This window comes from Stegodyphus dumicola, chromosome 6 (assembly GCF_044657685.1).
Source record: "Stegodyphus dumicola isolate Sdum_Otavi_A_Nest chromosome 6, ASM4465768v1".
NCBI classification, from domain to species: domain Eukaryota; kingdom Metazoa; phylum Arthropoda; class Arachnida; order Araneae; family Eresidae; genus Stegodyphus; species Stegodyphus dumicola.
In genome coordinates, this window is record NC_140773.1 from 205,196,376 (window position 1) to 205,211,476 (window position 15,101).

At 32.1% G+C, this 15,101-nt stretch overlaps 1 protein-coding gene and 1 long non-coding RNA gene across 2 annotated transcripts in view; one reads left to right on the forward strand and one right to left on the reverse strand.

Moving 5' to 3' along the window:
* LOC146996951 (uncharacterized) overlaps positions 1-15,101 on the forward strand; it is a 311,932-nt gene that overhangs the window by 11,862 nt on the left and 284,969 nt on the right. The gene's annotated exons all lie outside the window — the stretch shown is intronic.
* Positions 457-5,146, reverse strand: LOC118193701 (cuticle protein 10.9-like). Its single transcript, XM_035364827.2, has 3 exons — positions 5,038-5,146; positions 2,457-2,504; positions 457-1,028 (listed from the first exon to the last, which is right to left on the reverse strand). The coding sequence occupies exons 1-3, from the start codon at positions 5,041-5,043 to the stop codon at positions 609-611; spliced, it is 474 nt and encodes a 157-aa protein (XP_035220718.1). The 5' UTR covers positions 5,044-5,146; the 3' UTR covers positions 457-608.

Genomic DNA, 15,101 nt, shown 5'->3' on the forward strand with positions numbered 1-15,101 from the left:
GACTGCATGCAGAAATCACTTTGCAAGTGCATTAGCATTGATCATGGAAAACTGTACTACCATTACTTACTAAACTATGACTACATTGACATAAGCATTTAAATTGAGGTTTATTTGAGGTGTATTGTCTATTGAAGCCATGCTTCGAAATATATCTTTTTTCATGTTATGATTTTAATTGACCATTGACTGATGCAGTAGAAAATACTTCGTTACGAAAGACTTAGATTACTACAATGAATTTCTACTACCGCTTATAACTCACAAAATGCATTTACTGCGCCGCTTCCACTGTACACTCCATATAAGTAGATTGATGAGAATAACCAGTGGATTTTACACATTACTCTTGATTGTATTCCATATTATCTTCTCTTCCCAATTAATTATGTTTTTGCATTAGCATATGAAAATATTTCGTATATGAAAATTTTGCAAGATAAATAAAATAAAAGCTTTTATAAAAAATATAATTTTATTAAAATATAAGTAATAAAGCTATAGGAGGTATAAAGAATTTGGTAGGAAACATTTTTGCCAATATTTTTCGTTAGTATCTAATTTGAAGCAAGTGTTTAGAGTACAACCACAAGAAACAGTTCCATTATTTAGACAGGGATTCCACGAGCAGCTCTGGGATCGGTGTCAGGGACCAAAACGTATCGGACTCCAGTTCTGGGGTCCGTAACGGTATTTGCGCCAGCGGAAGGTCGAGCTGGACGAGCAGCTGGAGCAGAGTATGATCTAGCGGCAGCAGGGGCTGCGGCTCCAGCAGCGGAAGATTCAATCACGACATCAGCGGGAGCGGCGTTGTCAGTGCCTGGTTCATTGGTCCTGATGTTGGCTCGGAATCCACCTTCGTCAGCAACGTACTCAACAACTCTAGCGTGTCCTTCCAGATCATTGACGGTGTAAGATCCACTCACTCGTCCTGCACCATCCCCAGATTCTTGGTGAGAACTTTTTCCACCGTCTTCAAGTTCGGCGACGTAGTTGAATGAATAGGGGATGGGTTGGTACTGCAGTTCCTGCGCAGAGAAATGGAGACACATAAATAAGGCAACATATTGCACCACAAAATTTGCAAATTTTTAATTCTGTTTCTTTAACTTTAGGCCATATTAAAATTAATGTTGAAGAAAACTGAAATCTAAAAAAGGATTAACTTGATTTCAAATAAGCGTGATGTCGTACGTGTTAAAAGACTATTAATTCGATGTGCAGCAAATTGAGATGGAAATATTTCAGAACATTACTAAAATATGGCAGTAGATTGTCAACTGTCTTAATGTGTGTTTAAGTATTAATGTGTGTTAACATTTTTTAAGTTCTTAATGCGCAGTACAGCCGATGGATGTTCTTCATAACTTGCTTGGTATTTCTCCTGGAATTTTACCTTTTGGGTAAATGAGAGATGACATGGTCTTTCCACAGTTTCCTACGAGCATATATAATTCCAGAAATTGCATAATTCGTTATTGCAGAGCTATTAGTAAAGATAAACAGGAGCAAGGAAAGCAAGAGATTGACCATCGTTTTAACATTGTTCGTATTAGAAAAGTGAGTAACATTCAGCCCTTAAACGTCATTTAGAAGCGTTGTAAGTGAAACTCGTATTATTTCCATTACATTTCATGCAACAGTACCAATTTATTTTCTAAAATTAAAAACATAAGTATGTTGGAAATCATTTGAATAGTAATCAATAATCTGTATTACTACGTAAACTGCTTAAGTAACTAAATTGGGCGGTACATTTCAAGCGATTGATTTCAATGCAAAATGAGTAATATTGTAAATATGGAGAGATAATAACAACGTTGATTAAATAAATCGGAGAGGAATCAGGGCAAATGGGTTTTCAATAAAGAATAATTTTTCTGAGTATATCTTAAAACTAAACATTTAACTAACACGCATAATAGAAGTGTGACAGTAGTAGCGGTAGTTGATATTCTGAGTAATTTGAGATATTGCTGCTTCATTATTTACTTGCAGTTAAAATTAATTTCGGGCAATTTTCCTCCACTCCGTTTTCAAAATTTATGTTAATTTGAATTAATAAAGAAAAACTACACGACAATACATAAATATATTCGAATAGTTTATATATAACTGAGCTAAAATTGCAATGAAATATATTCGACCATTATCCCTAATATAAGACGCTTTATTCCTTTAAACACACCTTTAAAAATGAATCGTGCCTCATATGCGCAGAAAAATATTTAAGAAATATTTAAGGTAATTTCTTAATACTTTACCCTTTTGCTTAAATAGCATATGTTTACTTAATTTTAAATCAAGATGTGGTATTTGAGCTATTTTTTAATCTTTCTTGCGAAATGTCCTAACTTTATCAGCATCGTATATGCAAGCTTTTTTCTTCTTTATAAAATTCAAATTCATGTAAAAATCAAGTATTATCAACTAAAATCAATGTGAAAGATACTTACAGCTCGTTGGGCAACAGCAGCAGCAACAAGACAAAGAATGATGAAGACCTGAAATAAAGGAAAGGATATTTTTAATGAAATGCTACCAAAACAACAACCAAAAAATAAATAAATAAATAAATAAAAAATAAATAAATAAATAAAAATTAAAGAAAGAAAAAAGAAAATATTATTACAAAACGTGAAGTCGGCAATAATTTTATGTATTCTACATTATTCCGTATTAATTAAATAAAAGAGAAGTCATCTAAAAACGTGTTTTTTCGAACATGAAATGAACGAACTGCCAAAAATGTACTGATTTCTTTCCTTCCTTTCCTTTTTTAAATTCAAACTAATAGCAAATAAAGTCTTTTCATTAAACTTAAATAAATATTATCATTTAATTGATCCTGACATTGGTGATATCAACTTCTAATTATGAATAAAGAGCACATTTTAGTAAATCAACATTTGACACTAGAAAATTAATTTTTGAATTCCCTAATTATTACAGTATTAATATTATTTAATACTGCTCTTCGTACATATATCCTTACACCAGTTTCAGTAATATTACGCTATCTTTTCTGCTCTTCGTACATATATCCTTACACCAGTTTCAGTAATATTACGTTTTAAATGAAGCAATATAACAATTGCAGTTTAGGTAAAATTATGTAAACTGTAAAAGAAACATTTTCTGTAGCGGTTCGATCAAGTTAAATGAGCGGAAGTTTCAGCTCTTGAACTTTCAGACACCTTTCATACATTTCTCAAAAGAGAATCTTTTGTGCTATTTGTACAAGACAATTTTTATACGCCTTTGATATAAGACAGAAATATTGTGAAATCGAGCTAAAACAAAAAGCAAAATTTGTGAAAAAATTTTATTTTTATTTATTTTAGCTTCGTAAGAATTTAAGAAATGATTAACTGCTATTACAATTTTTGGAAGAAGACAGAACGTAATATTATCATAATTTGTTACGTTACCCAAAAGCAAATAAATAAATTATATCTGTCTTTTCCGAAATGCAAAAAGAGGGAAAAATACTTGATAATTTAGTTGTCATATTTTTACTATAGCGAAAAAACACTGAGATTTCAAAGCGCCTTCCGCATTTTCTGTCTATTCCATTTATTTTATATCAAATGTATTATTACCGGTCTCTTATTACTCTAATATGCGACATCTTTTGTTTCATTCTGCAGGCCTTGGAGACGAAAGCTTGCTGGAAGACCTCTCATTCTTATTATCCCAAAAGGGACATTAATCCCGAATGGGATAAGGCTTCCACACGGCATTTTGCGTTTATTCACTATAAAGGGCGTATCACTTTTTAAATATTTGCAACCAAATATTGTTGGCAAGTATTTTATTTAAAGAAATTAAATAATGAAGAATTTGCATAAATATATGTATGTTTCTCTCAATGTGAAAAACAATGATATCTATGGACGTCAAATTTTGAATAGCGTCGTCCTCAACAGAAACAAGGGCACCTGGAAGTCCGAATTTCAAATTTGTTTTACCACGTATTTCCGCGAAGAGCATAATATTTAATAAATATACTATTTAATAAATAAATATAACCATCAAAACGTTAATAAAACGCCTCTTTGGGCACAATATGAAATTGCGCAGAATATAAAATATAAATTGAACATTGATATAATAAACTAAGGAGAGACTGAAAAAAAAAAAAAAAAAAAAAAAAAAAAAAAACAGGAAATGTAGACCAACATTTAACGCAGCATCGAGAATTCTAAACGTATGCTTCTTTTAAAATTTTGTAATTTTGCTGTTGCATCGCATATGGCGTAAGAGCGAGGGAATGCTTAATAATAAAGCTAAAAAGATGAAAAAAAAAAAAAAAAACGGGTGTTCTAGCAGCTGTGAGGTAACTGCGGACTGGTAAACTGGGAGCGCAGCAAGAGCGAGAGAAGCCTTAAAAAACCCTTTTGGGTGACATTAAAATTTCAAAACCTTCAGACATTTGTTTTCAGTTGTACATTTAAGTAAATTAAAATTAAAAATTATTCTCTACTAATGACGTTACTGCTACGTCTGTATCTTGTTTCTCTAATATACGTATTATAGTTAAGTTTTGAAGTGATATTGGACTCTGAAATTTTTTCTAAGATGGCTCCTTCAGCAAATGTTGCCACTAAGGGTATTATAATAAATATCATATAAAAATAAGCAAAGGATTGAAAAGTTTTAAAATTTCTTAAATCAAGTGTATTAAAATATAAACATTTTTAATTACTTAAAAATAGGTTAAATACACAAAATGGGAATATTTTCACTTTTTATAACAGTGTAGCATGAATAAAATAACTAAACATTTTAAGGATTTTTTAGATATATGAATTTAATAAAGGCAGTACGTAATACTGCTGTGGTATTTCAGAAGAAAGTTAAAAAAATATGATTCAAATAACAACTTGCACCGGATAACATATATTGCGCTTTAATAAAATTAATTACTTCACATAAAATTAGTAAATATAGAATTAGAATTTTTTTCTAGAGAAGGAAGCAGCCCAGTTGATATAAGGTGAACTGAGGATAAGTTTTTTAGGAATGAATAATTACCTTCATTGTTAGAAGAGAGAGCTGGAGATGGAACTGGATGCACAAGAGATGATCACCACGAGGACTGTGTGTGGATTGGCTCTCATTCGCTGGACTTTATATACATCCCCAAAGAAAGGGGAGGTATGCGGATGGAATATTAATAATTATCATCGGATGAGAACATATCCAATGACCCAGAGAGAGAGTAAATGAGCGCCCAGTATGGTGTGAATCTTTTTCTTTAAGAACACGTGTCCTTGAATTTTTTCATTTTTTATTGTTTACCTTTCATCCCGCGGCTAGATCCGAAGTCTAGAATCCCTGTCACGTAAATTTTGGCAAGAGGGATATAATTTAACATTTGTTCCATTTATGCGACAGGTTATATCTCGAATTACTTCTCAAGCATTTTTTAATTTGCCATTCATGATATGCATGTTTCTCGACAACTTTTGCTTACTTTCGTTTAAGTAATAAGATTAGCTTTACGTAAAAATTCAAAAACTGAATCTTAGAAAGGAATTTCGTTGCTGCATATTTTGAAATTTGGTCCAAATGAACTGAGATTGAAATTAATTAATATTTTAAGTGATATAGTCGAGAGGGCATTAGTTCAGAAAGGCTATTAGTTTCGTTTCGGCATTTTGTGGAGTTTCACTATAAACGCCGTTTCACTTTTCAGATCATTGCTACCAAATATTATCGCCCTGTAGTATATTTAAAAAAATTAAATACTGAAGAATCTGCATGAATGTACACTGCGAAAAAAAAATCTGAAATCTGAAAGGTTTCAGATTTTATATTTATTCCGAAAAGGCGTTTTTTTAATGTTTTGCGTGTTATCTTTATTTATTAAATATCACGTTCTTCGCACTTAAGGGAACATATGATATAGAAATTTTTAAATATACAAATTTGCAGTTTTGGGGTAAAAAAATAAAGTAGCTTGAGACGATTCCAAAAATATATAATTTATCCATGTTCAGGAATTTTAAGACCGAAATCTTTCATCAAATATGTAAAGAAGCACTAGCAAAGCCCCCCAGTTGAGAAGGGACAGGTGTCTGGTGTATCAAAAATAAAGCCATATCAGCTGGTAAAAAGTATGTCCATAAATATTCTTTGTTAGAACCTGCTTTATTAACTGAGAAGAAATCTTTAGAAATCTCTTTGACAAAAAAACTGCTGTCAAATAGCATTCATGGAAGAAGTCAAAACCCAACGCTCAACCGGTATATTGGTTAGCGACGCTGCCGTGCCGAAGGGCCTGGGTTCGAATATCGGAGAAGGCATTGATGTTTGTAAATGTATAGCGTCCGTGCAGCATGGAAGCACCCGAAATATGCGGCGAGTCGAAAGTTCTGTCGAGAGGTGGATGGTAGGGAAAGAAGGGTGGAGCCCTTCGGACTCGTGCCCCCCTGGTTTGCTCTCCATCAAAATTGGGGCGGAACTGAGCTAAATCGCACTGACACCTGTAAGGTGCTCACGGCTGTTTCCAACGACAGGTGCTCCTTGTGCTGTTATACGTCAGACAAGTGACCAAAACAACTCAAAACCCGAATGAAAGTAATTGCATCTCGACACGCATACCAAAAATTGCTTTTGTGAGTGTCATCACATTAAAATTAGGTTTATTAGATGCGTTAAAATGTTTTAATGATGGAGTAGAAAGTCGCAATAAATAATGGAATTATTGGGAATGCAACCAATGTTTTATACGGTTAAGGTTTTGCGAAAATAGATTGCGATAGAATTCGTGAGGCCCATCTCGCTTACCAAAAGCTTTTTAAAAGAAATAAATAAAATAGCCAGAAAGAAACATAATAAAACAAAAACAACTAGATGCAGAAATGCCTGTTCAAGGTGATTATGGTGCAAGAAAATGTTAAAATGTTTTTTTGTTTTATAAATTATTAGTGTTTAAATTGTTTTTTCAGTTTCTCTCAAACTTTTTTTTTTTTTTTTTTTTTAACTTTTGGTACCCGTTTCTTAAAAGCTATTCAGCCTAGAAGGTTTAAATTTTCCACAGTTGTTTATCTTAGCCATTTCTTTGAAACTAAGCAAGGTATAAAGTTTACGATCATTAGTTTTGGATATATTAACAATTTAATACCATTTTTTTTCTACGATTTTCAAAACGTTTTACTAATTAGTTTTTAATATTTTTTCTTTTTAAGTAAAATGTAAAATACTGCTTATTATTTTTAAGTGATATGTCTTTAACCATCATGCAAATTTTGAAGGAGTTTGATGAAGTATTTTTAAGAAAAGTGTACCAAACAAGCACACTCTCACAGAAGATTCGTCAAAGGTTAAGAGAAATTAAACAACTGGTTTTTAAAAACATTAAGCTTTACACTTTATGTGTTTTATATAATCTACAAGCTGTCTATTTTAAATGAAAAAAAAAGAATTTACAGTATATATTTATTTTGAAAAAAGTTATACTGTAAATTCTTTGTTCCGAAACAGTTGCATTTCGCCAGTCGATAGGTCACATGTCCCCTTAAACCACAAAATTCAGTTCAATAGCAATATCGCAAAATAGTCTGAAATTAAGCATATCTTTAGAATTTTTTTGATACAGAGCCTCGCCCGTTGGAGACAAAAATTTTTTTTCTGTACAGCGTTGCCATTGCTCGCTTCGAAATCCTTGAGTTTGTTAATCAAAAATTCGTTAAAGTATTACAAAATGTGAAATGAATAATAAAACAAATTCCAAATTTCAAATTTGGGCTTCGACATGCCCATATTCGCAGTAGGATTACGTCATTCAAAATTCGATGGCTCTATGTACCGTCGTTTCATCACAATGCGAGAAACATATATACATTTATGCAGATTCTTCATTATTTAATTTCTTCAAATATAATACAGGACTCTAAAATTTGGTGGTAAGAGTTTTAAAAGTGAAACGGACATTTATAGTGATTCAACGCAAAATCGCGAAACTAAAACAATAGTCCTTCAGGAACAAAACCCCTTTGAAAAAAAAAAAAAAAAACCCACTTCCTGTATTTTCCGTTCTACTGGGCCGATTGACGAAATTCAAATTGCGTTTTCTATGTGTCGAAAGCGCGACTTAGGATATATATATCAGATTTATATTCAGAAAATTGTTCTAATATAAGTACTTTGACACAAAATCGGACTTTTTCTGAAATGATATGCGAATGTTTTTACATAATTCGATTCTACGACTCAAATTACGCTTAAATACTAAGTTTTCTAAAATTTGTTGCAGAATTTACAGATAAATGTATTTTTTCGACGTATTTTTTCCAGTGCGCGCCAAGAATAATTCACTTGGCGAACTTCTTAATTTATAGGAACCCATTTACCTTTCCTTCTTTTCATTGCAGACGAGAGGAAAAAACTCAACATTCATACTTTCAAATAATTTTAACAACTGTCCCAAGTAGCACACGACGTTGCAAACTGGTCCGAAAGGTTGCAAAGTGGTCGTGGTAACTTTTAAGACTTCTTTACAAAAAAGTTCTTTACAACAAAGTTGAGAAGAGGCAAAATATTTGCCGCTGCATCTTGGCAAGTTGTCGACGTCGGTGAAACGCCATGATATGACCGCTTTTAGACGTGCTCGTTTTAGCATTTTTTTCTTAGCTCATCAGCGTTACTTTTAGAATGAAAAGAAACTAAATCTGCCCTTCAAGAATCTGAAGTCTGCATAAGATTTATTTTGCAATGTTTCATTACTTTATTTCATCTAAATATATAAATCTAAGGTAGATTCATCTAATAAAATATAAATTTAATATAAATTCTTTTGATTTACTAAATGTAATTAGTACTAAAAATACGTGATAAATTATTGCTTAAAATTTTGCTAAAATAATTAATACTTAGAATATTTTTTATAAATATTATAACAAAATATTGAAAAATTAAACTAATATATAAAGTAAGTTATTAAACTATGCATTTTATATATTTAAAAAAATCATATTTCCGAAATCAATGCAAATCACATGTTAGCAATTATTTCATTGCTGAAATATGACTTTATTTATAATATTTGAAGTAAGGACGAATTTATTTAATTAATATACTGACACAATATGAAACAGTTTACCGCATGCAGAGCAAAAAGTACAATTTTCGCGAAGATATGATTGTGCGTGAAGATGCATGCACGGATGTACTCACCGACAGTCAGGAGAAGCAGAACGGAAAAATTAATGGAAAAGGAGAAAGAAATATTAACAATTAAGACACAAAAGAAATATTAACAATTAAGACTTTTCCAAAATAAATATTACAAGCAAACTGAGGGATTAGCCATGGGAAGCCCCCTCAGTCCCATCCTGGCTGATATCTACATGCATTATTATGAATCAAAATTGTTTGAAACTTTAAACTTCCCGACATGGTTCCGCTACGTAGACGATACTTTTACCCTGTTTGAGGGTAATAAAGATGATTTAAATAGAGTTCTTTCAACAATGAATTCTATTGATCCTGCTATTCAGTTCACTTTTGAACTTGAGACTTGCAATTCTCTTCCGTTTCTCGACATTCTGGTCACACGTAACACATCCAACTTCAGTACTACAGTTTACCGTAAACCTTCATCGGTTTGCCTTCCACCACACTTTAAATCATGTCATCCGACTAAACAAAAGTTAGCTTCATTTTATTCCTATGTTTTCCGTGCTCTTCAAGTTTGCTCCTCCAAACTAGCCCTTGATGAAGAACTAAATTATTTAAAAGCAATAGCTATTGACAGGGGCTTTTCACCCAACATTATTAATCAAGCAGTTAAAAAATTCTCATCTCAACACACTAAAAGCCACACTCTTATTTTAGGAGATTATAAAAATTCTGTTGTCATTCCCTTCTTTCCATCAATTAGCTATAAAGTTGCACATATTTTGCAGAAATTTAACTTTCGGGTTGTTTACTCTCCCATCAATAAAATTCCAACTTCTATACTCAAGGACCCCATTCCGGATATGAATTCCTGGGGTACTTATAGGATTCCTTGCCAGTGCGGTTTAATTTACATTGGCCAAACTAAGAGAGCCTTAAAATTTCGCGTCAAAGAACATGAGGCATATGTTAGAAAAAAGGAAACACAGAAGTCTTCTGTTGCTCAACATTGTTGGTCCGAAAATCACACTTTCAATTTTTCTGCTGCCAAAATTATTCAAAAAACATCTTCCATTGGAGAACTGGATTTTCTAGAGGCATTTCACATTCATAAAAATCTTTCTGTTCTAGTTAACGATCCTAATTCCAATCCAAATTTGCCTTCGGCTTTTAGAGAAATTATGTTTTAGTTCTGGTTTCGCCAACAGATGGCGCCACTTGCTTATTCTTGTCCAGGCTTTCTTATCTTATCTAAACATTATTTCCTATCTTGTTCATTTACGGTTTTGCAGCTGAAGATGATGGTTCGGTAAAACCATCGAAACTAGTCCTGTGAAAATTTTGTAAATTAACGCTGATTTTTGTTGTTTGACTTCTGAATTAGTAATTATTAACACTTTTAATGGAAAACGACAAAATTAATGACTTTGATAAATTACTAATAAATGTTGACATCAAAATTAGAGAAACTGAAAAAAAAAAAAAAAAAAGCGAAATTCATTACCTATAAAAATTCTGATGGACTGTTTGTTATGTTGGTACATGGTATTTGATAAATAAAGGTAACACACAAAACGTTAAAAAATAGGCCCCTTTGGGCGTAATGTAAAATCTGGAAGCTTTCAAATTTTTTTCCCATTTATTTATTTATTTATTTTTTTGTTAATATGGGAGTTTGAGTGAATGTGACTACATCCAAATATCTTTGTCATAGAAAGTGCAACACTGGATACATTACATAGGAACTGAAGAAATAATAAAAAGTTGAAAAAAAAAGAATGAATACATGTGTTGTGATTTCGGAACTTATATGGTTGTGAGTTTTCTATTTTACAATTTTTGTTTAATAAACCTTTCAAACAAGGAAAGATAAAGATTCTTACAGTGGCAGATTTTGAAATGATGTGGGAATAGATGATGTAGGCACGACAATTAGGCATGACAGTGTCTTTTATTATCAATAACCGAAAGGAATTTTAGAAAGGGAAAGAAATACATCACACGACGGATTTAAAAACTATTTATTATTCAGATTTAATTACAGCAAAATGTTAATTGTCCAATGCAATGTTATTTGTCTTAAGACCTCCGTTTGATTTACACTGATATTAGTACTAAACTGTCAATTAAAATTTATTTTCATTTTCGGAACACTCTCACGTAGCAAAAATGGATTACTAATAGGTTATACACTCCGAAGAATTTCAGATTGCTCTAAGCACGCATATAGTATTTTAAAACTCTTAAGTCAACGTCTAAAAATTAAGATCAATATAATTTTATATCACAACTATGTTAAACAAAATACTATCTAAAAAAATGTCGGAATAGTCCTACTTGCGAAAACTCTCTTCAACTGCGAAACTCTATTAGTAAAAAATAGTAAAAGAAATTTTAAAACTGCAATTTAACTTGTTTTTGCCATTAAGCTCATGTTTAATTCTTGTTTTAAGCTCTTCTTTAATAGTCAATGCTTAATTTGCTTCCGCCTTATGGTGGCCTTGTTTATGTAGTATAACATTCATTAAATGCAAGCTGGAGGAAGTTGATGAAAAGTATATACTGTAGCTTACATGTTCATTAGCTTAACTCCGACTGAATATATTAAAGGGTTTTAAGAAATCAAAGGGTGTTCAGGAGTTAATGAAAGTAAAGAGTCTTCAAAAACGTTTCGATAATCTCGCTTTATCTACTTTACACGTGGAGCACTCTACTAGTGGAGGTTCTGGAGTGTTTCTGACTACCTCAGGCGATACTGCTTATCAACACAAAATTGTCACTAAAAGCACACTTTCTTGCGAGCTTCCCTACTCATCATTATCCAAAAAGCTGTGAGAACAATTCACTGTTAGTATTACAAACATCCATATCTCTCTGTCTATCTCTTATATTTATGAAAGCCAAATACTGGTTTTCGGGGTCGCACAGAACTGCTGACCGGTTCCTTTCTTTTATATTTACTTTACGTTACGTTACGCTATGTTTAATAAGTATTCCTCTTATTTTATAGCGTTTTGTTCCCTGAATAATTCCTTACACGTTCTTAAACGAACAGATGGGAACAGTTTTACTTCATCTGAAACGATGGCAATTGCATAGACTAAGTTGCTCTTGAAGAGAGAATGAAGCTTCGTTTAGCTGTCGATTTAATTTCACTTAAGGCAAAAAATGTTGGAACTTTAGCAATCAGACTAGTACTTTTTGAGCATGTTTTATTAGTTTTACACTTTATAGACTATTGCTATATCTGTATCAATATCTATCCATTAAAAGGAGGTATTCCTAATCTATTTTTCTATACAAATACACTCATTTATAAATGTAAATATGTGCGTATATGCTGATTGGAAAATGTAGTACCTTTAAATCATGCGAAAGAAGCGAATAAAATACTCTTTTTTCCTGTCAAAAATAATGTACGTTATGCTCATTTCTTGAAATCAGCAATCCTTATAAAATATACCCAACCCAATAAAAAGGTTATAAAAGCTTCAATGTTTAAATTTTCGTTGCTCGATTTGAATATTAATAGAAGTTTAGGCACATATTATTCTGTAAAAATAAACTAACAAAGTAAACTCTTGAATTTCTTATTTACTGCATACATACATAGATCGGCATGCAAGTGAATGAACCTGTTAGTATTATTGACGGAAAACTGGGTTTCGTTTACGATTGTATTCGTACATACTTAAATACTTAAGTACTTAAGTATTTAAGTATGTACGAATACTTAATATACTACTTAAGTACAGCTGCGCTGTATTAAGCATTCATTTGAAATGCTTTGTCTGTCACAATTTGAAATAATGTTACATTTCGTTTGGCATTATGATTTTAACTAATCATGTGTGATATCGTGGAAAATATTCTGTTAGGAAAAACTAAGGTTACGACAAAAAAGTTTCACCAGCATTTCTAGTTCAGGTTATTCAAATGCTGCGCCAATTCTGCTATATATTTAACGAATATAAATAGATGCAAAAATGCTCTCTGGATTTTACACGATTTGTGATTATATATCATATCACTTTCTATTTTCTAAACTGTTGTTCAACATGATGTTCTAAATGATTTTCTTTCACATGCAAGAATATGAATTATTCTAACATGTGAGTAATGTGAAGTATTCTTGCATATGGATAATGAATAATGTGAAATAGTCTCGCATATGAATAATGCATAATGTGAAATCTTTTCGCACGTAAATTTCTACATCATCAAACTTTTAAAACATACTAATTCAGAAGTCAAACAACAAAAATCAGCGTTATACCCACAAAATTTTCACAGGACTAGTTTCGATGGTTTTACCGAGCCATCATCTTCAGCTGCAAAACCACAAATGAACAAGATAGGAAATAATGATTAGATAAGATAAGAAAGCCTGGACAAGAATAAGCAAGTGGCGCCATCTGTTGGCGAAACCAGAACTAAAACATAATTTCTCTAAAAGCCGAAGGCAAATTTGGATTGGAATTAGGATCGTTAACTAGAACAGAAAGATTTTTATGAATGTGAAATGCCTCTAGAAAATCCAGTTCTCCAATGGAAGATGTTTTTTGAATAATTTTGGCAGCAGAAAAATTGAAAGTGTGATTTTCGGACCAACAATGTTGAGCAACAGAAGACTTCTGTGTTTCCTTTTTTCTAACATATGCCTCATGTTCTTTGACGCGAAATTTTAAGGCTCTCTTAGTTTGGCCAATGTAAATTAAACCACACTGGCAAGGAATCCTATAAATACCCCAGGAATTCATATCCGGAATGGGGTCCTTGAGTATAGAAGTTGGAATTTTATTGATGGGAGAATAAACAACCCGAAAGTTAAATTTCTGCAAAATATGTGCAAATTTATAGCTAATTGATGGAAAGAAGGGAATGACAACAGAATTTTTATAATCTCCTAAAATAAGAATGTGGCTTTTAGTGTGTTGAGATGAGAATTTTTTAACTGCTTGATTAATAATGTTGGGTGAAAAGCCCCTGTCAATAGCTATTGCTTTTAAATAATTTAGTTTTTCATCAAGGGCTAATTTGGAGGAGCAAACTTGAAGAGCACGGAAAACATAGGAATAAAATGAAGCTAACTTTTGTTTAGTCGGATGACATGATTTAAAGTGTGGTGGAAGGCAAACCGATGAAGGTTTACGGTAAACTGTAGTACTGAAGTTGGATGTGTTACGTGTGACCAGAATGTCGAGAAACGGAAGAGAATTGCAAGTCTCAAGTTCAAAAGTGAACTGAATAGCAGGATCAATAGAATTCATTGTTGAAAGAACTTTATTTAAATCATCTTTATTACCTTCAAACAGGGTAAAATTATCGTCTACGTAGCGGAACCATGCCGGGAAGTTTAAAGTTTCAAACAATTTTGATTCATAATAATGCATGTAGATATCAGCCAGGATGGGACTGAGGGGGTTCCCATGGCTAATCCCTCAGTTTGTTTGTAATATTTATTTTGGAAAACAAAATGTGTTTGTTTCAAACAGAGTTGAGTGAGAGAAATTAGCTGCTCAATTTCGATGCAAGAGAAATGAAATTCGCGAAGTCTGGTTTCTAGACATTTTAATGCACCCTCCACTGGGACATTGGTGAATAATGATTTTACATCAAAAGAAACCATGAGTAAATTACTAGGAGAAATGTTTTTAACCTTTTTTACAAACTCTATTGAATTTTTTATGGTGTAAATGTTATTGTCTAAAAGAGTGGAAAATCTAGAAACCAAATATTTAGCTAAAGGATACGAGGCAGTACCTAAATTTGATACAATAGGGCGGAAAGGAATACCACTTTTATGAATTTTGGGAAGAGCATATAATCTAGCACAATTCGCAACAGATGGGATAAGCGAATGTTTTAAGTTGCTTGAAATGATTTGCGAAGATTTGATCGCAGTTTTTACTTTGGATAAGTCCGAAAGTGAAGGATCTTTAGGGATCGGATTATATGGTCCTTCGTTTAAGAGT